The sequence below is a fragment of the Rhinichthys klamathensis genome, unplaced genomic scaffold (assembly GCF_029890125.1).
Source record: "Rhinichthys klamathensis goyatoka isolate OS25496 unplaced genomic scaffold, OSU_Roscu_1.1 h1tg000148l_1, whole genome shotgun sequence".
Taxonomy (NCBI): Eukaryota; Metazoa; Chordata; class Actinopteri; order Cypriniformes; family Leuciscidae; genus Rhinichthys; species Rhinichthys klamathensis.
This window is the reverse complement of record NW_026606683.1, coordinates 970,719-997,500: the sequence shown is the minus strand read 5'-3', so window position 1 is coordinate 997,500 and position 26,782 is coordinate 970,719. Positions and strand designations below refer to the sequence as shown.

The 26,782-nt window shown below is 41.1% G+C and overlaps 1 protein-coding gene across 15 annotated transcripts in view; it reads left to right on the top strand.

The window, feature by feature from the left end:
* The window catches only part of ebf3a (EBF transcription factor 3a), a 95,189-nt gene that overhangs the window by 42,054 nt on the left and 26,353 nt on the right, over window positions 1-26,782 (top strand). For 6 of the 15 annotated variants that reach the window (XM_056258093.1, XM_056258087.1, XM_056258079.1 and 3 more), the window contains exons 7-9: window positions 14,907-14,988; window positions 19,504-19,648; window positions 25,800-25,933. In XM_056258093.1, coding sequence (XP_056114068.1) covers window positions 14,907-14,988; window positions 19,504-19,648; window positions 25,800-25,933 — 361 coding nt within the window. The remainder of the gene's footprint in view (window positions 1-14,906; window positions 14,989-19,503; window positions 19,649-25,799; window positions 25,934-26,782) is intronic. The other 9 variants (XM_056258090.1, XM_056258085.1, XM_056258083.1 and 6 more) reach the window with 3 other exon arrangements.

The following is a 26,782-nucleotide window of genomic DNA, read 5'->3' as shown; positions in this document are numbered from 1 at the left end:
CTGTCAGTCTTATGAAATAAGTGTTTTGTGGTGGCACGGAGCAGCCCTGGGTCAGGGTGTACTTGACTGAGAGACGGATGCGTATTAAGATAAATCACTCCGTGGAACAGCTGCAGAGGTCGAAGGTCACAGATCAGACTCACCCTGCGCCGACTTCCTGCTTTACCGCTGTCAAAGGCCAAAGTCTGGGCCCCATATATCTGTACCATCACCACATCAGCCAGTCTAGCCTCTACATCTATATCCACTCGCTCAAGTGCAGTTTAGATTTGCGGTGGGGTGCAAAAGCCTGAAAGTACTAGGAAAAATGCTTCTATTTTGCATGTTATTTACAGCAGTTTGATGCATGATTGTACTGTGAATATTTAGCCTGTTGCAATTGGAGTGAAACGTTTTTATCCCTTATTGACAGCATGCAATCAAGACGGCATTTTTAGGCATATTTTGTGTGGGGTTAAAAACTACTTTGACTCTATGTTGCATTATTTTCTAATGTAATACAGCATTTTGAGGCCATTTTTACTGTGCATTTTTAGCCTGATTCATTCTAAGAATTGCAATATGAGTGAAAACTTTGACAGTATGCATTTTCTACCTGCTTAAAAAACACTTTTTCCTTGTTTCAAATGGCACTTGGGCCCACCTTGAGAATCCCTCGGCCCACCTTAGATCTTAAAGGCCTGGGTGACTTTTAGACCCCGCTGTAGACCGGTTCTCACGTGAACGTTCCCGTCCGCTAAATGTCACCAAGCGTTTGGGGAAATATACCTGCGCTCTCATTCATAACACCTGTTTTGTATTTCACTTCCGAAAGTGGCACCATCATCACCCTAATTTCTTTAAGAGGGGATTCACGCTACATTGCACTAAGTGTTTTAGAAAGCATAATTGCCATGCAAATTCCAATCAGCGAGATTTATGATATTTATTTATTTATTTTTAAAGAGGAAATGTTGTTTTCTGTCGAGTTACGCAAGCATTCATGGATTTAGCCGACAGCTGTTTAGCAGCGTATTATTTTCTCGCAGCGAAGGTGAAGAGAAAGTGAGAGAGCGAGAACGAGAAGAAGAAAGACAAATCTTTTCCAAGGCATAAATGCATGACGGAGGACACGTATTGTGTTTACTTGTGAGAAAATGAGGGGAGGCAGGTGAAAAATATGTGTCTGTACTTGTTCAGATTTAAGGCCTGCAAATTTGCACCCTATTTCAATTTGCCTGCGTGAGGCAGCAAGTGCAAATAGCTTATTGAGGGTGAGATTAAAGCAGAAACGGAGGAGAGGGGCATAAATCTGACAGGGCTGACTTGTACCGTCATGTAAGCGTAATGACTATCACACTGAATCAACTGCCGGAGCTCGCGGCAGCTTAACACGGGGGAAAATTTGCCTGATGTGTGTGTGCGCGCGCGAGCGTGCGCTTAACCCTCGGCAGTAATACAGCCGTACCGTGTGACTAAATTTTATAGTTCATGAAGCATATTAGCGGCGGGCTGTATCCGCGCCCCATTCAAAAGGTGATTTCAATTTCAGATGCTCATTTTTCATGAAGATAAATACACCACGTGTCGCAATTCCCCTGAAGTAAATATTGCATCAATAGAAGGGTATTGTGATGCCGGGATGGAGGCGGAGACGCAAGTCTGACGTCTTTTTTCTTTTTCTTTTTTTTCCATTTGTATGGTAAGTGGTGGGACTCGTGGCCTATCGGGGAACAAATTGAATGTTTAATCTGTGAGCATGCAGATGGGACCTGTCGCCGTAGTCTGAGACCTGTCTCTGGGTAAATTGAGAGTTCTCCTGCTCGCACAAGAAAAGCTGATGTTGGGTCTGTTGGGGCCGTCGTCGAAGCTCGGTGAAATCAATGAGGGCTGTGACGTTCCGCGAAGAAAGTGGCCAATTTGAACACATTTCCAGATAACCGCCCGAGCCGGTGTGTGCTAAGTACATGCTAGCGCATTCAGATAGACTCGCTCACTGGAACGGTCCAATTGTTAAATGAAAAGTTGAGGAGAGACTTCGACAGTCCCCCAGGCGTCGCTTCGGTGGCGTGTCCCTTGTAGCATTATTGCATTTCATAGCAGAGCTCTTGTTTATCAAACGTGGGTTTTATTTGCGTGATGCAGCCGTGTCAGCAGCGGAGGGAAGTTAGATACGAGTCTACGAGTCTGCGCTTGGGTTCGTACACTAGATGTGTTCCCTGAGGTCATTAAAAGTGTGAATATCTGCATTACTCGGTGGTGTTTTGCTGAAACTGTTGTTTCTCAGAGGGCGAGTTCGCTAATATCCGCCTGGGACAGATACAGGAAGCATTACATCAACAAATCCACACCATAAACACAGTGAAAAATTGCCCAATAATTGGATTTTTTTTCTTTTTTTTCTTGTTGTTGTTTTAAAGTCAATAAGTGAAAAGATATTCAATTGTGAAGCCCAATTGCAAGCTTGTTAGGGTTTCTTTTATTTATCTTCCGTTTGTTTCTCCCAGTGGTGATTTTGACACTTTCCTTGAGTCTTTCTTCCTTTCATCCCTTCATCTAGGCTGGGGTTGGGAATCGCATGTCAAAAGAGGGAATGTTAATTTTGCCAAAGGTTCTGTTGCATATTAATTTAAGTCGTGAGTGCTGCCGGTAGATGACACCGACAGCATTTTGATTAAGAATTTTATACATGAAGAAATTTTCATTATCGCTTCTCCTTGGTGATTTCGACGGGACGGTTTGGGATCGTGACCCGGCGCCGTGACAGCGGGTTCCAGGATAAACGGCTCTGTATTGAATCCCACCCTGTGCTGGATCCACACTTACAGCGGCAATTAATGGGGCCGTTTCCTCTAGGGAGGGCCCGGCCTTCCCAGGCCTGAGCGCCGCTATTGTACATAGGTAACAAGATTTCGCTTTTTTTCTTCTTCTTCTTCGCCGGCTCCTCTGATAGATGTGAGGGAGTCGTTCTGTGTGATTAGGGCTCCTGATTGACTTCAGATAATCAGGCCAGCAGGGTATAATGTCTGCAAATAGATCTTAAAATGAGAAGAGAAAGGCAAGGTTTAAATCAACCGTGCCCTTTGACCTCAACATGTACGTGGGGTGTTTATAATATTGCTCAACAGTAGTTTTATATTAAATAGTATGGAATAGTGAGAATAGCAGAATGACAGGAATATATAATATTTATTATAACATAGTAATATTTACACACGCACCTCATCATTATGAGGACATTCCATTGGCGTAATGGTTTTTATACTGTATAAACTGTATATTCATTCCCCCTACACCTACCCAACACATAAAACTTTATACAATGTTTAGTATGTTTTTTAAGCTATTTTAATTACGAGAACATAAACCACATTTACGTTGTAATACTAGTGTAATAGCTGTCATTACACAAATGTATGTCCCCATAAATAATATAAATAAACACACACACACAGATAAGTTCCACATAAATATATGCACATGCATTTTATATAACAATTGCAATGTAATGATCTTTATTTTGATAATCGAGTGACAAAACATTTTACAAATGAAATGTACTTCATTTAATAATTTTCTCTATTTACAGTTTGATGCATGCACACCAAAACCTAAAATCATTCATAACAAGTTATACATATTACATCAAAAGTAAAACAAAAGACTGATATATAAAGTATTATTATTTGAGCTCCATTCAAAGTCACCGTGACCGCATGTTGTAACAGAGTACACTATAGTAAATAATATAAATGGCATATAAATCGCTTGGCACATTTTCACTATTGCACCACCCAGTTTGGAATCATATTTCCATTTATCATTCAGAAATGATGGGATCTGTTTGTGTGTCCTGTCCTGTTGAGCTGAAAGCCCCCTAGTGGCACGCGGCGGTTTAGAAACCATTTCTCCATGCGGCTTGTCATTCTAATAAGCTGAAAGAGCTATGAGATCCTTTAATAACCCTCCACCTCATCACCCCCAAACCCCAGCGAGCGTGTGGCGGCCCCTGAAGGAGCCGCATCTCCATGTATGCTGACACATTTGTGTACCTGCGACAGAAAAGACAGAGGCCAACGCTGTCGGCTCTTGCCTCAACCACTGCTCTACAAAATCAACCTGACAACTCGCTGTTTTCTCCATGGAGAGAAGCGTTTTCCCCCCCCACCCGTCTTGTTTTTTTTTCTGTTGTAAAGGATGCTTGCATGTCAGTCCTGTAAGCGAGAGCATCCTTATTATTTGCCTATAACCCTGTTTGAAAGCCCATGTGTCCCGCGCAGACAGGCAAAAGCAGCGGTGTCAGTTATCTGGGTAACAGCCATCAGAGGGACAGCAGCTTTGGAATGCATGTCTCCTTCTCCGCTTCCTTTCCTGTCTATATTTCACTCCACTTCAGACCATTTATCCCGCTGCGCTGCGAGCACTTTGTCATTCCCTCTCCCTCCCGTTCGCTTTTAATGCGTACGAGTCGGATTCTGTCATCTCGCCGCTTCGTCGCAGAACTCGTACTTCATCTGTTGCTGCTTAAAGAGCACATGGAGAAGAAAAAAGCATCTCTTTAAAGTCTTGATTATTTCTCCAAGTGAGAGCAAATGGAGACTTTTCTCTAAGTTTCGGAAGAGTGTCTCAGACTGCGTTTTAAATTGATGTCGTGTATTTTATTAGGAGACACATCTAAGACAAAGCTGATGCTAATATGATCCATAACTGAGAACTCCATTAAGTTCGGTGAGCAAAGAAAGAGCAACAGAATTGAATTTGGGTCACCTATGAGAGAAAAATCACAAATCTCCAATAAATCAATTGTATTTCTTAATGAGATCATATGGAGAGGAAATACAGAAGACTTTTTTTCCTGAGAAATACTCAGCAACGTCTCAAACCGTGCTCAGGTTCGCACTCACTTTTATCCACAATCTTCCGTCATTGTTTACTTCTCATGGAGGAGAGACAAAGTTGATATTTCATGGAGTTCCCCAAAAAACCCCAATACATTTGACATTGGTGTCGTTTCTCCTAGACAGTAATGAGATCAAATGGAGAAGAAATACATATTTTTATCCCGAGGAAAAACGTTAGAGTTTCAGAAGAGATCTCAGCGATGTTTCAAATTGCACTCGGGTTTGCACTCAAAAAAGAATTCAGTATAAATTCAAGCTTTTCACAATTTCAGGAGAGACAAAGTTGATATAAAAAAGCTACATCTGAGCCTTCAAATTTTGAGTGTGATTTAAAAAAAGCACCCATATGTGTTGTCCTCTCTGTGTGTGTCCCATCATCATGAATGTGTGTGTGTGTGTGAGAGAGAGAGTGCTCAGATAAAAAAAGCTTTCTCCTGACGTATTTTCCCACCATGCTGAGCTCCTGCTGGAGCGGGCCGCACAGAGCCCTGCTTGTGTCGCGCTGATGTCATAGGCCTGACCTGCCTCTGCTGTACAAAGGCTTTAGGTATCACTGCCTCTGTTCACACAATACCCATTCAAGCAGGTTGCTTTGCTCCTGCAAGCCTAAAGAACAATGTTATTTTTTGTTTCAGCATTATAAAGCTGGACTTTGCAGGAAACTCAACAGACAAAACCTTTATCAGACGATGCTTCGGGTAGGCTGGCAGTATAATCCGCCTCCATTAGCCTTTCAGTGTGTTTCTCTCTTTCTCTCAGTCTTTATTATTATGTTTTTTTTTACCTCTTTGCCATCTTTCTCGCTCACTTGCTCTCTTTCTAGTTGGCAAGAGACTTAGAGTGCATTCACAGGGGTCAAAACAAGACAGAGTTTCTCTGCATTTAAAGCACTGTGGATATTAAAATACATCAGCATGAAATCAACTATTGTTTTCTAAACGCACTCTTATTTCGCATTGTTCATTAAAATTTCATTCAAAACACGAAGGACTTTGCTTTCGGGGTGACGTCGTCATAAATCTGCTCTTTTTCACAATCCAATCAGGTCCTGATTGATGAAATCAAGTCTCCCTCTGGTTTTTTTATTTTTTTCTCTCGCTGAGATTACTAAAATATGTTGCGAAAGACTCTTCTGCTTTGATTTTTAATGCTGCTTTAATCACCATGCATTTTGAATTAAAAGAAACGGCATCCCCTTTCAGATTGCGCATTTACGAGTTTCCCAGTCGGAATCCCTTTTTCCAGGGATCTGTCCACAGGCACGGCCGGCAAAACGGTGACAATGTAAACCTCTAATATATTTGCTTATTAGAATTCTCTGGATTTCAGTCAACAATATGAAAGCACCAAAGGCCTCTGGTCCTGCCATGTACAAACACACTCTCAGTGTGTGTCTGTGTGTGTACGTGTGTGTCTATGATTCATTCCGGTGCAGTTTTAGTCCTTATAAAATATTCATTTTGGTTGTGCAGGGTTCTGTAATTGCCATCTCTCAGACTGAATAATTTATACCACGCGCAGACTGACAAAGCTACGCCATACGGCCGTAGATGAATCAGGAACAAGGATCCGTGCTGCCAGCCGCATTATTGTTTCACAAATATGGCACTCACGTCATTTCTGGACGACACGCCATCTAATCCAGCTTCTCTTCATTTGTCATTTCATTTCACCCGCTCTGTTGTTTTAGCTTTTGCGTTCGCCCTACTGTCTCCTAATGACTGACCCCTGGCTTTCGGCGATCAGTGCATTGGGTAGCACTAATGCACCTTTACCCTCATCCTTCCCGGTCTGTCGTTGTCTTTTTCACGCATGGTAACTACACCTCACACTCTTGATCACTTTAGAAACATATATTATGCATCAGGAATAAAATGATGCACGTTGTTCGGAACAACCCCTCTATTCACTCTTCTCTTTTGAGGTTTTTATTGCTCAGAAGTCGCTCTTTTCTAGCTGGGGGGAAAAAGACCCTATTAATCTCACATAAGAATAGAGTTTAAGAAGAGATCTCAACAGTGTCTCAAACTGTGCTCAGATTTACAAATCAACGTGTGTTTTATTTCTCCCAAAAGTTTTAGCAGAAACAAAGTTGATGCATCATTGAAATTCCATTAAGTTTCCCGAGCAATGAAAGAGCAGCCAGTGAACAATACAGCTTTCTTCTAGCTTGGTCATTTAGTAAATATGAGCACTATATTAGTAAGCTCACACAGGTTGAGTTTATGAAGAGATCTCAACGATGTTTCAAACTGTGCTCAGATTTCCCGTACAACTAATTGTATTTCTCCAATAGCAGAAACTCTATTAAGTACCCTGAGCAATGAAAGAGCAATCAATGATCAATAAAACTTTCCTATAGGTTGGGAATATAGTAAATATGAGCACATTATGAGTGTTGAGATTCAAAACTATAGAGGAGACATTTATGAGATATACATTTCATAGGTCTTAATTCACTCCATTCAATCAGTTGAGATTAAAGAGCTCTCATTTCTGATGTTGCCATTATCTTTGAACTCCCTCCAAACTTTTCACATTATTTTGGTATCTGGTCAGTTTTTCAGGCTCTAAAAAGCGAAGCTTCTGCAAAGTGACCTGCACATCCTCTGCTCATGTCCATTATGGAAATCTATTAGCGCGGATCACCCGCCGCCTGTCTGGGGGCCCGTAACATCACCTCTGCTCTCTCAGCGTCTCTGACTGGGCTACGGCGAGCTGATGGATGACTTGAAAACGCTCTGATGTAACGGCCTGTCCCCTCTCTCTCTCTGTGTGTGGTTGTTGACATGCAGGAATAATGACATGGACGAAGGGTCCACATGTGCCCGTGTCATTAGGCTGCATTACCTGTGTTAAAACCAATAACTGCCACTCAGAACTGGATACACATTAATCATTTATAATGTTTTAATACGTTTTTAATCAGCATCACTGAGACCACAGCCTTCAGACATCAGGCAAGCCGTGTACGTGTGTGTGCGCGCGCGCGTATGTGTGTGTTCCTTCATGGCCTGATTTGAAATGTGCTTTTTTCACTCTCTCCTTCCTGTTTTTAATTAATAATTAAAATCGGCAAAGATGACAGTTCCTAATTAGGGCTGTCTTGAAAGAATGTGGGAATGTATGAATTTTAGATGGGGAAGGAGAGAGAGAGAGAGAGAGAGAGAGAGAGAGAGAGAGAGAGAGAGAGAGAGAGAGAGAGAGAGAGAGAGAGAGAGAGAGAGAGAGAGAGAGAGAGAGAGAGAGAGAGAGAGAGAGAGAGAGAAAGAGAGAGGGTAATGAACACACAAGGAGATGTCTGGAGTAGAATAGAGACACAACAAACAAAGAGACAAACAAAATAGCGATCACATATCCATCAGCAAGTGAGGATTAGGTCAGGTAAAGACAACAGCATCCTTGGCCATGTGTGGCCAGTCTTTCAGCCAATCAGAAGCAGGATTGAAACCCACCACCGACGCCCCCCACCCCCCACTCCTTTTCCGCCCGTCACCTCCTCCCGGGGAAACTTGAGCCCGCATTCCCAACATCAAAGAGCTGAGCGTGGGGATGGAAAGAGCAAGAGAGGTAAAACATGCATAGCCTACTACCCCTTTTCCACAGAAACAGGGCTGGTTCTCGGGCCGGGGGATTTGCAGAGCGGTTTCAGAACCGGCCTACAATTCCATTGACTCAAGTGCAGAAAAATGACGTCATTTACTATTTCACTACATAACCGACTGGCATTTTTTTGTTTATGTGTCTAATGAGTTTTAGAACATGTTTTATGAGTCCTTAACACATGCAGCTTTTCTTTTTTATATATATTTTAATATTTATTGAATAAAATTCATATAAATAATTTAATATATGTGATGTTTTGAATATTAATAATAATAATAATATATTTATATTATAATATATAATGATATTAATAATATAAATTATTAATAATAATAACGACAACAACAATAAATAATAATATTATTATTTAATTATAATTTATTATTCAATTATTAATTAAAAATGTTTATCTATAGCTAAAAACAGCTGGAGGGACGTTTTGTTTATTTTAATGTGAAAAATCAAGTTTTGTATTTGTCTAAATTTTTATTTTTAATGAATAAAATTCAAATGGCAATCATTTCATATGTGATGTTTGTCAATCAAATTTTTACTAATAACAATTATATTCTAATAGTATTAAATTATGATTAAATTACATTTTTTTATTTGTCTTTTTACAACTTATTTGATGTGTTTATTATCTTGCATAACACCCTGTCGTGGAAAAGAGGCCCGATTTGCAACAGGGAACCTCCTCAAGATCCTTCACTACACCTAAACCAGAAAAAAGTGGTAGAAGGGGGAAAGAGAGGGAATGGTAAAGGAGGGTGGATGGAGGAGGGCGACAGAGAGAGTGTGTGTGTTTAATGAGGCCCCAGTCTAAGACAAAATGCTGTGATTGACAGAAGCAGTGATCTGTTGGGGAAATAATGTCAGAGGCATGTTACACATTAGGAAAAAAACTATGGAGGAGAGGACGAAGAGAGAGAGTGAGATAGAAAGGAGGAGAGAATGTGCACACCAGTCTGGGTCTGGTACAGCAGTCTGCCTGAGGGAGAAAACACACACACACACACACACGACAGGAAGACACACACACACACACACACACACACACACACACACACACACACACACACACACACACACACACACACACACACACACACACACACACACACACACACACACACACACACACACACACACACACACACACACACACACACACACACACACACACACACACAAGACAGGAACACGTGTCTAAAACACTTCTGGCATAAATATGTTTGGGCAGATGCTCAGATATGTTCAAACATACAACATTATGTATTTCTTTCACATGTTCGGGTCACTTCCTTCGTGATCAGACAATTAAGCAAGTGCGGTTATTGGTGCTTGAATGCTGATTTGAACATATTTAAACCTGTTTAAACCTTCAGAAAAGATCCAAAAGGGAGTTCAATAGTGCTTGTCTGTGGTTGCTAAGTGGTTAAAACGGGCTGGTTTCAAGTCTCTATGATATTTTGGGCTCCTCAGGTTCTTCCTTAAGTGTAACTCTGTGGGGTTTTTGTATGCCTGTTTTATTGCCTGCCAAGTGCAGAGTTTAATTCTGAATGCTTAGAAAAGAAATAGCTCAGCAGAAACGGTGTAGACGAGTTACTCACCAAAGTTCAATACTTGGTGTTATGGGTTTTTAAAAACGTCTCTCTGTCGAATGAGATGCAAGTGCACCCAGGAACCAATCAGATGCAATCAGGCCTGTCAGCCAATCAGAAGCCAGAGCTGACACAGGGAGCTTGTGCATTTTGGAAATGTGATCTGTATTGACCTGTGTACCGTCTCAGCTTCTGGACCTGAAATCAGCAGAATGTACTCGTGTAAGTGTGTGTGTGTGTGTTCTGTATTGTCTGGCTGGCAGGGGTCTGATCAGCTAAAGTTGCTTCGTGATCAATACTCAGCAGAGTCACACAGCTGTGCCCTAACCATTAACGCCTGAGCAGCAATTAGTGTCCACACTGACCGCTCACACACACACACACACACACACACACACACACACACTCCCATCTGCCATTGTATTTCTTTACCTCTCTTTACATCCCCTCATCTGTCTTGGGACGACAGGAAGAAAAGCAGTTGCAGGTTTTCCCCCTCTTTTGTCTTAATACAACAACATTCGACAACAAAACAAACACAATACCATCATTTAAGGGGCTGCCAAATATTTGGAAGACTCCATAAATGATTGTATTGTGTTTGTGTGATATTAAAGCTTGCTAGATTTCACTTTTGTCCCATATATCCGATTGAATATAGATCTCTTTAATATCTCCTAGACAGCACTGAGGTTAAATGAAGAGCAAAACGATCAGTTATGCGATGCACATTAGTTTTATACACTGTAAAAAGCGATCTTTCAAAGTTATTATTAGAGTATGATTTACAAGAAAACACTTTAAAACGTCACGTGTAATTCAAGTTGTATTTTCTTTCTAGCAGTTTCCTAGTAAAAATGGTTGCAAAGTAAATCCTTCACCATTTTTTTGTTTCCAGTGTAGCCGTGTCTTCTTATTTTATGTCAACAATTGTCACGTTTATATTTCTACAGTGCTTTAGGAGACACTTCCGAGATAAAATTGATACTTAAACAACATCTCTGACCTATGAAAGAGCTGTAAAAATTTTCCTCCGATTTTTAAATCGATTGATTTTTGCCATAGCTGTCATCTGCAGTTAACCTCCCACTGCTTTTACTGATGTAAAACACACTGAGTTTGAGAGATCAAGATGATGGCGGCTCGGAAAGAGTAACCTTACCGGCAATTATGACGGGGGTTATGGGACAGAAGCATCGCCCCCTGCATTTATTTGTTTTTGCGTCTTTTGTGCTGAATGAAGTGGGATTAGTGTGAAGGAGAGGACGGGAGGGGGACTTCTCCTTTGAATGAGGGCAGGAAAACGATCCAATGATGGTTTGGGTTAAGATAAGAGCTAAGGGCTGTTATTGAGCTGATGTGCTTGAAACGTACCCCTTTTTTCCTCTCAATTACCTCAGCCTGTGAAGCCAAAGTCCTTTCAAACGACAAGCCCCCCGTCTTCTCTCTCTCTCTCTCTCTCTCTCTCGACCGCCACCATCATAAGCATTCGGCCCCTCTGGTCAGAAAGAGAAAGAGCGGTGAAGGACAGGTTGTATTAATTACTCCGCGCCGGCCGGCCAGATCATTTTATCACAGATTTGTCGACAAGTTGCAGTGGAAGCTAGAAGTCGAACGCCTCCGGTGAAGAACAAAAGCGAGGGAAGAAGGTCTCTGATGTGAAATTAAACACGTCTGCTTTGCTTTTTTTCTCTCTGACAAACCAAATTCGTGTCTTGTGTAATTGATAACTGCCTCGGCCAATTATTTTGCGCGTTACAATACACAGAGGCCCCCTTTCGCTGCTACAGCTCTTCCATAATTAGCTATGCTAATATCCCTTTATTGGCCTTAATATTGCTCAACATCTCCGTGGCATCCATAGGCCACCAGAGTCCTGTGTCCTGTCACAAATGCTGATTATTGAGAAGGATAGCTTTAATCAAACATAATTGCAGTTCATTTTTTCCCCTTCCGTTCCTTGCTCTCCGTTGCCAGCATCTAATGCTGCCTTCTCCTTGATATTCCATTAAATGACTATTTAACTGCCGCCTTTATTTCCGACGGTCGCGAACATCACCGCAAAGTTCTGGAGCCATTTAGAGAGAGCAAAAGGGAGAGAGAACCGTGTGGCCGTAATTGCTTGCCTTTTCACAAAGGACTAATTTACTCAATCCCCATGCAGAAGTGAAACGGCTCTAATTCAGACGAAATTACGCCGCTGTTGTGGACAGCAGCTGAATATCATTGTGTTCAGAAAGCGGTGGAAATTCACTTAATCAAACTCGGAGGTAAACAGACCCCCGAGCGAACACGCACCGCTACTGAACAGGGTTTTAATGAGAGAGTGTGTTTTTCAACACTTTTACGCATTAGCCTGTTGGTGATAATACCCTGGCATTTCATCTATAATTCATTTAATGATTTTCTTTGACATTAATTGTAAATGTGTTTGGTTATAGTAGTGGATTAGAATAAGCTCTAACCCTAGTATTAAACTTTGGCAATACGTCCTGAGCTGAGCTGTGACTTTTCGAAGTGATTGGACTTAAAATTTCAAAACTAAATGTGTGAAAAAACTTTATATTTACATAGAGGTGGGAGTCAACTTATATATATATATATATAAAATGAGAGAATGACTCAAACCTGCAGCTCACACAAGCACCAGCTGAGCATGTATATAGCATTTTTTATTATCATAGTATTTTTTTTTTTACAGATTTTTTTATAAACATTCCCACAATAATGAATCACTTGAAAAAAAACCCCAAAATTGAGTGAGATAAGACTTGTCTTAAAATATTATTAGACGTGCGCTTAACAATAGTCTTTTCCTTTCGAAACACTTGCTCTAATTTACTGTAAAATATTTAAAAACAACTTAAATATGTACTTGTTTTCTATTTTTCTAAAATTTCTAATATATTTCTATTTCTATTTTATTTAGCCCCAACATTACAAGCGTACTTATCCAGGTGTAATAGTTTTCATGTTTTTGCTGCATCTATTGAAATTGATGTAGTCCATCTCACTTTCAAACCTCTGAATGGGTGCTTTGCAATAATCTTTGAGTTAGCACAAGTGTGTCCACCTGTGTATATGTGTGTGTGAAGCCATTTGTTTGCGGCTATAGAGTAGGAAAAAACAAGTGAGAGAGAGAGATAGCGAATGAGAGGGGTAAATAAAGGCTATATTTCAGGCTTGATTTACTCCGATACCTGCTGTGAAACATTACAGCTCTACAGGGAAATAAAGACAGGGGCCGCGAATTACAGCTCGTAATACTCATTCTGATAATGGCCTGTCCAACAACTACCATACACACACTGTACACAATTAAAGCTAATGCTCTAATGTTTCTGGCCTCTTCTGGCTGTTATGACTGCCATCTTTCTTTACGCCCACCCCAGCGATGCTGAAATTCGCTTTTTATTGACGCCAGTCACTAAAAATTTTCTGAAACTACCAAGGCCACCTTCGGGGCCCTTGCCTCGCCTTTCTTCTACTTTTCCTCAATCTGTCTCAATCCTAAACATTCCCTCTCTGTCGGGAGGAAAGGGTGACTGTATATAAATGAGAATTGGAAGTGGAGGGTGTTCAGGGTTGCAGATGTCATTTCACACAGTGATATATTGCTTGGCTCGGGGTCCCATCGGAGAGTCCGAATGAGAGACTTCATCCTGCATACACACACTGTTTACCTAGTGAAATACATGTGTTAACTCAACACTGAACACAATCTACAATGCATGACATGGTAGCATGCGCGAAAGCGAGAGAACGAGGGACCTTTACGACATAACGTCCGGGCCCTTCAAAGGTTGGAGGGCTGAAGTAAATATTGGTGGACATGGGCATCCATATACAAAGACAAATTTCCCACTTGCTGGATATTACTGGAGAAACCACAGGCCCTATTTTTACAATAGGTCAGACAAAATCTCTCCATCCGTTGACTTCCATTGCTATTTCTCCATACATTTTTTCTTCTACAAGTGGTCTTCCTCTTAAACGAATCACTTCCTGTGATACGAGGAGTGTGGCACCAGCTGTACGAGCCTTCAACTTCCTCTTCCCTTAAGCCCCTCTTATCCGTCTTCCTTCTCAACACCTCTCTTGAAGGACTCTTGAAGGGTCTCTTAAAAACACCAGGTTTTAGTTGTTGAGGTGCGGGTGTGCGAGGGCCCGTCTGATGGGACCTTCTTTGCCTCTCGCTCGCACATGACATTTGCCGAACAGATTATGCAGTTAGTAATTTGCGCAATAATTAGCGGGTGCTGTTGTCCCGGTGGCGGGGTGTGTCTAATTGTCTAACAGGACTGTAAGTTTGCGGGCCGCTCTCACCTCGTTAGGTCTCCTACCCCGTTCGCCGGTCCTCGTCTGTGATGAGCAGGGCTCAGGTGTGCTGGTTTACCTCCCCATTGAGCACGTTAAGCCTTAATTACAGGGTAGAGCAGGGGAGGAAAGAGGGGGGCGGAATATTAACTGACTTCCTGTCAGTGACGGGCAGATGGGTTCTGTGGGGAACTGTGGGATTTGGATGCGTCAGCCACACGGACAGACTGAAAAACAGATAAACAGAGAGACAGGGAGGTCGTGGGAGGGTGAGGAACAAAACACTAATGATCATTATACTCTGAGGGGAATTATCTAGAAACAAGGTGAATCCAGCTGTCGGTTTGATCGCGCTTTTGTGCCAGTCGTGTTGTGCGTGGACGTCCCGGATTCGAAGTCTACGGTTGTATTTTGTGCTATCGATTTGTTTTCCGTGCAGGTTTTGCGCTGGATTGATCGTCTAACGTGGAGTTTTCCCTCTCTTTGTGTTCTCTTGCAGGTTCTTTTTGAAATTCTTCCTCAAGTGTAATCAGAACTGCCTGAAGAATGCAGGAAACCCACGGGACATGCGCAGATTCCAGGTAATGTTTTCTTTTTTTTCTCCTCACACACACACACACACACATTCTAATGTGAAAAACAGGCCACTCGCTAGGGTAGCTGTATGGTGTTTTACTTTGTGGATATATTTAAACGGGCTGCCTTGACCCGGTCGAAGGCCAGATCTGTCTCCTCCAGAGATGCTTCGATTCTGCAATTCTGCTCAAGCACATTCCAAATGTTACACACACAAAAATAAAACCCTCAAGATCTATCGTTCTATCTATTGATCCTCCATACATTATATATATATATAAGCTTCCATACAGGGCTCTATACTCCACAAATGTATATATCTACACCACTTTCATTCATTTATGTACCTCTGTATCTAGGTGGTACCATCCAATCACAGAGACATTATTAGATACAGTACAGAGAAAGGCCGCAGCCTTGGACTTCATTACGTGTATGTGTGTGTCTGTGTGTGTGTGACAGCTCCGCTTAACCCAGTGCTGCGAGGATGTGTGTTTATATACTTGTGGTTATATAGATGTATTGTTGAGCAGGCAGCAGTGGTGCAGCCGCTTGCACAACTTTCATTTTTCATGCTTTGGAACGTCAAGTGTCTTCACTGATATTGATCCATGCGTCCAGAGCAGAAGGTCAGAGCCGGCGTGAGAGGAAGTGTCCTTTCTGTCTGCACTGCGAGTAAAAGAAACATCCGTCACTGCGGATGTGCCTCCGCACAATAAAGTCACTGGACCTCTCTTTCTCTCGCTGTAACAGCATGTCTGGGTTTTCAACCTATTTACACTTCCTCTGCCTCAGCACCTGGCGGAGGTGTGTGTGTGTGTGTGTCTGTGAAGAGCCATACTAATGCTGCTCTATCCTCAAAGAGCACTCGTTTCTGTTCATTCATCACGCTCTCTTCTCCATCAGTGGTTGCCGGTGGAATCTGTTCATATCTCTTCAAAACTTCCTTTAAGGAAACATCACCCTTCACAACCTAATCATTCACTTCTACAATCCACATTCTGGTGTTTATATTCTAAATAATGTAAACAGCCCTGCAGGGAGTGCTTATGACAGCATTACTTATAGAAAAAAAAAAATCATAATCAACAGACAATTCCAACCAAAAACAGGCTGTGAGATAAATGACCCAAACCTGTGATGCCTGTCAGTCTGTGAGTGGAGTCCATTAGCAAGACACCTCTCCTCCAGCGCTAACCCTTAAACTCTGCTCTGCTAAGCTAAATGCCACCTCCAGAATAAATTTCACTCATGGTCCTTTCTCCATGATCTCATGGCAAGGTCATGCTTTTGGGGTCCCTGTCTTCCCCCATTTGCCATTCCATTTTCCTTCTCTTTTTTTCCCCCTGCCTTTTCCTCTCTTATTTCTTCATTTTTCCCGTATTGGACTCAGCCAGAGAGCAGAATAATATCTAGAGGCCTATTCACACCATTAACAAAATTCTAGAATTATATTTTATTATGAAAAAGGAATCTGAAACTAATAATATTAAGCCATTAGTTTTTGGTTAATTTTGTTTTTAATATATTTGTGTCTTTTTTTTTTTACTTTATATTTTTTTTAAATGCATATTAATGTATCATTATTATTTTATTGATTATATATTTATTATTTTATTTATTTTTTATTCTGATTATTGATTTGTTTTAAAATTATTTTGATGCTGAATAATAAATTTTAGTATCCAAACACATACAAACAGTATACATTTTTTTATTCTTTTTTTTTTCTTTTTTAAATTCCACATTATTTTTTAATAAATTCCAATTATACATTTATAATTATTATTGTATTTTTTATCATTTTTTGGGGCGATTTTTGATGCCTAATAATTCATTTCAGTATCCAAACATTTTGTCACAAATTTGTCATGGTGAAAAAATAAATTGTGAACATTTTAAGGCATCTTATTTGTTGTGATCAGGCCTCAAGTATCATCCTCATTGTGACTCTTGACTGTGAACGTGACAGAGGGAATATTCCAGATTGTAACTGCTCCACTTCCACCTCAGACCCCCCACAACAGCGCAGCCCACCCCTCTAACCCCTTTCCTCATTCAGATGCTAAACGACCCTAATTCTCTCAATGCAACTGTATGGGCAGCCCTCCTTAGTAAACAGATCAACAAAAACAAAGAAAACCCCCTCATCTGCTACCAGAGGGGCTCTTCTCAAATTCTATTTTTTTTTCCTTTTTCTTTTGAGGGTCTGCCACCCTTCTCCATCACGGCCCTTACTCAAGCTGTGACTAATAAGATAAAACAGCTAATCAATAAATCTATAGATCAATGTAATAGGGTGAGCTAGCGATCTGTGGGCCGTTTGAGTGGCTGCTAATGGATGATGGAGCAGATGAGAGACTCTCCACTTCTTTCTGTTCACCTTAAGTGGCAGATTAAACACTAATTGTAGCTTTTTGTAAAAAGAAAAAAAAAAAAGAAAAAAAGCCAGAGCGCTTCAAAATGGAGGCCTCTCTTTGATTGACAAGGGCTTGGCTAGTTCTTCCCAGACAAGCCTCTCGTCCTTTATCTAACATGCACACTCTTGTAACCGCCCAAGTGTCTCCTTTAAATAGGAAAAAAGAAGCTCTCCTTCTTACAAAGGTTAATTATATTCTTCAAACGAGAAATTAAATGCGCTTTATATAGAGTCGATTCCTGCGCGGCGGTTCATTTGGAGAAAGAAATACGAGACCTATTGCAGCCGAGGACTAGAATAAGACAATGTTAAACATTTTTCACCTTCATTAAGCGAATATGATTCGCATTTGACACCCATAAATAGTGTAATCCATTTTTGGAGAAGGACAAAACGTTTTAGAATGGGTCTTGAGAAATTTTGAATGCATGTGCGTTAATCTGCACATGTTTGTCTGGAACTTTCTAAGCAGAATTGATCCATAGCTAACAGTAGCCTGTTCGGATTCAGGCTGGGTCATTAACAGTCAGACGGCGTTCCAGCTTACACGAAGCATATTGAACCGCGCAAGTCATCTTTAGTTGCTTAAGGTGTGAAAACAGACTCTCTTTTCAGAATGTAGTGATAAGTTATTGTTTTAATAATGTAAAGCCCACAGGGAGTTGTTCCACCAAACCCAGTAAGACTGCAAAAACGAGCAACTTTTCCCTTGTTTCACTCCCTCCTGCTTGGCTTGGAGAATAAACAATGGGCACAGGTTCAAGCTCCAGCGCTTTGCGAGGCAAACGTGTTTGCGGTTATTTTTTCGAAGGTGTGGAGCGATCGCACGGTTGTCAGCATTCAAAATAAAGCCTTGCTGGTACGGAGGAGAGAAGTCAAACAAACAAAGCCGTGTGTGGCGCGTGTGTGTCCGTGTCCAAAGGACCCTACTGATCAGACGCTAACTGTACTGAGACCTGCTCTCATGTTGAGTCGACACCACAGGCCAAAAAGGCTTTTTTCTGTTCGTTTTCTCGCAAATAAGACCCACAACAAAGAGCAAGCTGAAAAAAAGAGCCGCGGTTTCTGATAGAGACCCCGCAGAAACCCTCAGAAGTGTCCTTCTTGTTTCTCTGGCCTTTAAGTATAGGCCTACTCAAAAAGGCCTCTGGTCAAAACCAGGCCTGATATTTTATGGATGCCAAATGATTCATTTAGTTGAATGAAGTCGATTCTAAGTTTAAGTAGAGTCTGTTTATATTGAGTTCATATTTTTGGCAAGAAATGTGAAAATTGATTTCTACAAACTTTATCATACCAAAGTCAAGATATTATATAGCTATGAATTTTGTAATTGTATTTTTTTTAGGAAGTTTATTTATATATTTGATTTGATTGCTTGATTGATTAATTGATTGATTAAGTTGAAGGCTTTTCAAGTTTAAGCATGGAATAAAGCAATATTCCATTATTTGGAACAATGTTATTTGTTAGTTTATAATATCTTATATGTGACCCTGGACCACAAAAGCAGTCTTATGTGTCCATTTTTTTTTAAATTGAGATTTATACATCACCTGAATGCTGAATAAATAAGCTTTCCATTGGTGTATGGTTTGTTAGGATAATATTTGGCCGAGATACAACTATTTGAAATCGGGAACCTGAGGGTGCAAAAAAATCTAAATATTGAGAAAATCGCCTTTAAAAGTTTCCATTTCTGTTGGCGATTGTGCTGCATCCACTTACAAAAATTAAATTTTGCTATGTTTAAGGTAGGAAATTTACTAAATATCTTCATGGATCATGATCTGTACTTAATATCCTAATGATTTTTGGCATAAAAGAAAAATTGATAATTTTGACCCATACAGTGTTTTGTTGGCTATTGCCACAAATATACCCGTGCAACTTAACTTTTGTGGTCCAGGGTCACATATATTCAATAATATTTGGATGGTGAATATCTGCAATATTTGGAATTTATTTAGTTTTAAAGGCCTATTCATACCAAGACTTGCACAGGAAAAATGTGAAGCAATGCATGTCTATGAACTTCTTCACACAGGCCCAATGTAGAGATTGATCATGCCTTCAAACAATCTTTACGTTTTCTTCACAGGTCGTTGTATCGACAACGGTCAATGTGGACGGTCACGTGTTGGCCGTGTCGGACAACATGTTCGTCCACAACAACTCAAAACACGGCAGAAGAGCTCGCCGTCTAGATCCCTCAGAAGGTACGGCCACTCCTTATCTGGAGAATGGTAGGCACATTTCCCATAACACTATTATTTGCAGAGCTTCTCTCACTTTCTCCTTCTGTTTTCCTGCCTTTCCCTTTCCCCTTTTCTCATTTTATAGCCCACATTCTTTTAGTCATTCACATCGCCCATTCTCGCTCATCCACAAAACATGGTAGTGAAGCTTTAGAGGAAACATGGCTAGTGCATCTTTTAGAGAATATTCATGCTTTCTCTGTTTCCTCAGAACTTTTTAGTTTAGATTTTATGGTGTTTCTACCTGCTTAATTCATCAGTAATTTTATTTTTAATATTATTACTGATGTTATTGTACTCATTTAAAAAAAGAAATACAGTTTCTGCCATTTTTATGAATGATTTTGGGCCACATTTTTTAATTTTCTTATGTCGCATTTGTTTTTTGTTTTATTCTCAAAATTGTGTGATGGCTTATATATTTTCTATCACAATTTTAGCACAGACAGGAAATCCGTGCACGCAAAATATATAATGAACATATTCATATTAAATAAAAAATTAAATATTTTCCGTGTACTTTCAGCTACCAACGCTAGTAGGTTTAATAAATTGTGCCGTGAAAATTCCTCTAAATTCAGTGTAGAAAATGAACTGATTACATCCAGACTTGGTTTTAATCAACACTGCACTCTCTCTCTATATATATATATATACATATATATATATATAAAGCAAGTCCTTGGATGGGTAAAATTCCGATTTTGCTGCTTTGTTAGACTGAGCTGGTTTTGATCACTCTACTTCAGTACTCAAATCTCTGGGCTAAGCATTAAAACAGAACATAATCTTTGCTCATTAAAAAACATAACATTAGTATTTTCTTTGTCTTAATCAGTCCTTAATTACCATATCAACCAAGGCTCCAGTAATATTTAATGATGCAAGAAAAATAGCATCAAATCCCGACTCGTGTGAGACAAAAAACCCCAGCAAAAATATTTGTTTTCTATTTCTCGGCTTCTTGCATTAACGTCGGTGAAAAGCAGTACAGAAGTAGCGTAATTGAACGTTTGCGCCCTGAGCGCTCGAGTGTTTGGTATTCTGACGTATTGTTTGTCTCTCTGCTGTAGTCGCTTGATAGTAGGTGTGTTTTCCTTAGCAACCGCCTTTAATTAGGAGAGCAATTAAGAAGGTTGAGGCCTCTCCCCTCGTCTGCCCGAGTCCCGTGAGACCGGGAGAGAGAAAGACAGAAAAAACACGGCCCAACCCAAACACTGCCGAGGCTATCCTTCTTCAAAGCCTGCTTGGCAGAGTCCTTTTTATTGTAAATCTTTTTCTAAGCTTCCATTACTGTGTTTACAACCACCATATAGTTCATCTGCGGTCGGATTTCAGTGGTTTTATTGTTAGAAGAGGATGTGCATGGAGAAAGAATGTTTCAGATCGCTCATAATTTGTGATTTTATGGTTTCCATCAAAAAGTTTCTTTCGTACCCATTATTAGGCCTCACGTATGATAGTTACGGTCGAATTTAAACGAATTAATTCCCTCTCGCGGTGAATTCTGACAGCACTGTAACAAGTGGTGGCGATATTCCTGACAACTCTTTTAAATTTCCGACTGTTTTAAAAGCTCACCTCCTCCTTAAACACCCACCGGCCTCGCAGACGTGTTCTCTCACCACTTAGTTACCTGCTGTTTCACCCGGCCCTGATGGCAAATTTGGGCTGTAGTGAATATTACAGCTACCTATCTAATATCTGGCCCTTTAAGGGCGACCGGGGGGCCGTTAAAACAGAAAGAAAGAGTTTCCGAGCATCTGAACTTGGCGTTTAATCACTCCTTTAAACTCCAGAGAATGTTTAAGACTTATCATTTGGCTGAGAAGGAAACGAGAGAAAGGGTCAACCTGTCATCTCTTTCCATTCTGGCGTAGGAGAGCTTCTTGCACACATGTACAGGATATATAGTCGTAAAATATAACTTTGTCCACATTTACGGTCAAGTCCAGGTCTGCGGCGCAGATACAGGGTGGTTTAGATTAGAAACACATGGAAAGCAACCACGGGGAGGTCCTACCGTTTCTCCTGTCCTATCACACTTTTATCTAATCATCTAATTCAGGCGAATTTTCCCGGACAGTGAATTTACTCTGCCTTCTGATCTTCAACTTAAAGTAATTCCCTTCACATAGCCCAGCGGACCCTCAGCGTTGCTGTGCTCTCCGAGCACATGAGCCCCTTTCATTATTTACAGCTGGAGAAAGAAACCTGGGGGAGGAGAAAGAGGCGAGCGCACACTATAGGAGGGTTTCTTTTGCATTAGCGCCATTTAGATACGCCACGCAGAAACATATGTACAAATTCACACAGGCGCGAACATGCGCGCACACACTCGGATCCAAACGGCCCCATCTGCACATAGCCAGACACAACATACACAATCGAACCCCCCCAAATGCACACATTCCCCGATTTGAAAACCGTTTAGTGTTAATTCCACGAAAGCAAAGAAATATAGTGATGCACAAGACCGAAAAGAGAAGGAAGACATTTAGAGCAAGAAAAAGAAAGTCTCTCTTGCGGTGCACGCACACCCCCTCCGGTCTGGGCCTACAGCTCCGGGTTGATTTGCATACCAAGTGGCGGTAATGTTGTTAGGTTTATGCAATAAAGACGAGCGGTCGGCGTCTGTGAGGCCGTAGCCAGTTAGAGAGGACAGATGGGCCGACGTGAGGTAAGAGCTCTAATCCCATCAGCGCCGGGATCAGCCTGCCATCTGGACATCCCCTGCACAATTACAAGACATTTTACGCGCTGGAACAAAGGAAGGTTGCAGCAGGCAGGATGGGACCTGTTAGAGTGCCTCAATATTGGGGAGTGCAGCGAAGAAGGTGACAAAACACGCCGGCCGCCATGTTGCCATGGAAGACGACTCAAGTCCGATTAAAGCTTCACACCAAGACGCTGTGGTGTTCTGTAAACAATACACACGGGAAAACGCACACACACACAGTCTTGCTTGTTGACCGTCCACTTCAGCCAGAGGAAGCCTGATGAAACAAAGCCAGCGATTTCTCTGAGCGTAAAGAACTAACACAAAATTATTCGATAAATTTACACATGCAAGCAGACATCCATGCAGATTTCTTTTTGCAAGACTAATATAATAATTTAGCATTAGTTTTTATTATTTTACAAATGTCAACACACTTTTTTTCAGTCTCTATAACATGTGCACTGTAAACTGGCTACTATTATTTTTTTTATTAGTAAAATTAGGAATCTCATTATGTTGCATGTGAGTAGCATGCAATTATCATCTTGGAATTAAAAAATATATATATATTTGTGTAAAAATGCAGTAATTATTGGTTGCGACAACTAACATATATATATATACGTATATCATATTTTAAAAGTATGATATTATTTGTTGTAACCCAAAAAATATAAATACTTTGTCAGATACAAATATATCAGGCGATTCAGATTTTCCATGCATACAGAAAATGAATACTCCAGGTAATATGTCAGTATGCAATTCCGAACATAACCTGAGCCACATCCCCTGCTAAATTGTTCTCCCTTGTTAAAACACGTTCCTGCCCGTCACTTCCTAGTGGAGTGTTGAACTTGGCCTCTCCGGGCCGCCATAGACCATGTCTGCTTTCTCCAATTTCCATCATCCGCTTGAGTGCATTTCGCACGTATATCATTAGCTGACGAACACAGGCTGTGTAATTCACTCCTTTATGCTTCCCATTCAACACATGTTCCCTCTCTATATTCAAGCAGAATGTATGCAAATGCTCGGCGGCGGAGAGGGGAGAGGGGAGAGGTCTGGCAGCCCTTTCTCTAGGATGGAGGGGGGGGGGGGGGGGAGCGTTGCGAATTCCAAGGCAATGCGTGGTGATCTCAGGCCACAGCTGCCAGACTGCCCCTCTCGTGGGCCCGTTCTCTCCTCGCGCACGCGCAGACACACTCACGTGCACCAGCCCCTTCCTTCTGCTCACCTACACAAAGTAAATTTGTTTACTGTAATTTTTGGTGAATGATTTGCTATAATTGGTTGCGCTGATGAAGGTCAGTCCCTATGAGGAGTCGTGTCTGTCTTTGGAGACTTGATCCTCTTTCAAACGCTCTGCCTGCAATTAAGAAAAGCAAATGTCATTCCCAAGCCTCAGAAATGAAAATTTGTATGAACTTATTAGCATGAAGTCAACAGCTCTAGTTAAGGGCAAGCTCCCAGTGTGTGTGTGTGTGTGTGTGAGAGAGAGAGAGCAAGCTCAGGGCTTCTGGTGCTCTGGGAGCTGAGAGGAATGAGTAAATATAACCTCCACTAGTCCAACATTAAGGCAAACAAAGAGAGCTGCCTTGTCTGGGCTGTTCTACACAACAATACCTAATGTTGATTAACTAGGGCTGCTAGAACAGCAGAGAGACAGGGGAGAGAAACACCTGCACACACAAGGGCTTAACCCCACAGGTTTACCTCATGTAACGGTCATAAATATATCATTTATTGCATTATTGGTGGAGCTTAATAAGTACTTGAACAAACCCCTAACCGATTTGGGCACGTAACATGTCCAAGACCGGCAATCCAACTTCTGTTATTCACCTTGCGAAGGATTAAACGGGCAGTACAGGAGCCATTATTACAGAGAGACTATATATATACACACACAAAATTGGTGGGAATAATAAATATTATAAGTAAGTATAAACTTAATTCAACAGCCAAGCCCTATTGTCAATTATTCAACCATTTCTATTATAATATTATTAAATTATGATCAAATTATTTCAAAATATTAATTTCAAATTGATATAATGTATGTAAAAATATATTATTTATTCAAGAATATAAGTTAATAGTGATTTGGCATTTAAATCATTAAAATAAATCAATAATGTGAGAGCAGCATTAGTATTGGCACAAGAGGCGTATTGAATATTTTGGGGTTATAAAATGATGTCAGAGTCTGCGGGCTGATGAAAATGATGTCAGACACTTTTAATGGAGGGGAGAGATTTTAAGCTGAGAGGGTTTCCAAAGAGGCCAACCATCTTCTGTGCATTATTAATAACCTCTCTGAGACCTTAAAATCTAAAAGCACAATGCCATTGTTTTTCCCTGGAAAAGAAACGAAATGAGTGAGGCCTGGAAAGCCGTAAAATAAAACGAAAACAGCTCAAGGTGAAGGGCTACTGTTGCGTTTGAATTGTTGGCCAGTATTAGCAGTGTGTTGTCATATTCGCGCTCGCTTTGCCCGGGAGTTCGTATTCAAAAGGTGCTTTAGGAGGGGGTGGCAGAACAGAGTCAACAGAGTGAAGAGGAAAAGCTGATCAAAGCACACAGCGCTAAGATGTTAACGGGGGGGTCGAGTCGCCCTAGGCCTCCGACCGCTTACAACTGTGGTAGTGTTGACTCCGCAGGGGTGGAGGGGGGGCAGGCAGCACAATAATGTATGCTAATGAGCCATTGGCTAACTTCTCGACAAAGGCGGGGTCAGACCCACTACCTCGTTCTCTCATTTAAGAACACGTGTACTTCACCATTAGCATGATAGCTTACCTATTTAAACCTTAAACTCACAAATCCCATCTCATCGGCCCTAAAATCAGATTTTTAAAGACCCCAAAAGGCAAAAAGTACTCATTACCAAAAGATAAGAGACACTGGGAGATAAAGGGTTGGAAGAGAGGAGAAAGTTGGAAGTTTTTAAACCAAAGGCAAGGTTTGCAGATAAAAAGCCTCGACCCAATTAGCGGGCGCATGAAAAATCGAAGTCACGCTTTTTTGCTGTCCCGCCGCCCGTGCTTTGCTCCACGACCTTTTGATTGACTGATCTCAGATCTGTGAAAGCCGGACAGATAAATCGACGGTCCTAGCGTGCTCACGGTGCTTAATCATCAGCAACGGATCTGTACGACGACGGTGTATCTGCCGAACGGACACTGGCCGCATCAGTCGATGTTTTCTTTGTGTTAGTGAACAGTTTAATGACTGATTTCTACACAGAAGAGTTGATGTACAATGCAGGCCTTTTGTTTTCACGTGGCCCAAATCATTCATGCTTCGTTTACTTTAGGGTTTCATTATCCTCAGCGTGAGAATGATCTGCATGTGGCTAGCGTGTGTCCATGCAAAAACAGGATCCTGAGTTGTGCTTTTTTGTTCTGTTATAAGCAGCTACCCCGTGCATAAAGGCCATTAGCCCGAGTGAAGGCTGGACCACTGGAGGAGCCACGGTCATCATCATCGGCGATAACTTCTTCGATGGACTACAGGTCGTGTTTGGCACCATGCTAGTATGGAGTGAGGTAAGACTGTGGCATAAAACCAGATAATTCATTTTATTGTGCACGAGATATTTGCCCAGCCATGTATTCCTGTAACAGCCTTCTAATGAACTTCATTAGATTCTATAAAAAGTGATTACGTGAAAACTGTGATTATACACAGTTTATGAAGCCCTGCTTCTACCGGTTTAATGCAATTATGCTGCCGTCCGTTTATTGTCTCTGTACATTTACTTTTTGTTCATTTCACGCCACATAAACATATAAATAAGAGTGAACTAAAGGGATGCCGAAGCTGCGTCGTAATTAGTTCGGAGCTAATAAAGATTTCAGGTTAGTGTGTTCCTTTATGAGTTGATAAAGCTGTCTGGCATATATTTGTCGGTCGGAGCCTCAACGAGCCAATGAGCGTTTGTTTATTCGATTTTATTTTATTATTTTTCTTTTCCTAGTTTAATCACAAGAGCAGATAAGGAGTTAGATAAACAAACTGCATGCTAAACAGCCTCACAATAAGTCCACAGAGGCCTCCGCCGCGTTCCTTGCCGAACCGTGAGGTCTTGCAAAACAATTGAACAATTAGGGGTGAAATATCTCAGAGGGGGAAAAACGAGCGAGGGAAAGCAAGGAAAACAGTGAAGGAAAGACATATGGAGGTGATTTTAACAGGACTCCTGCCCCTTGGCCTTTCTTGGGCTCAGTGTAATCCAAGGACTATTTGCTGACGTTACCTCTAAGGCGAGGACAAATAAAATTATTCTACTTGACAGGTTACTTTACCACTCAGGCGTTCAAATCTATGCAACAATTAGCATGGTCCTAACCGAGTTTGCCCACTGTCTTTCTTAGCCGGTAACGCTAATTTCTGAG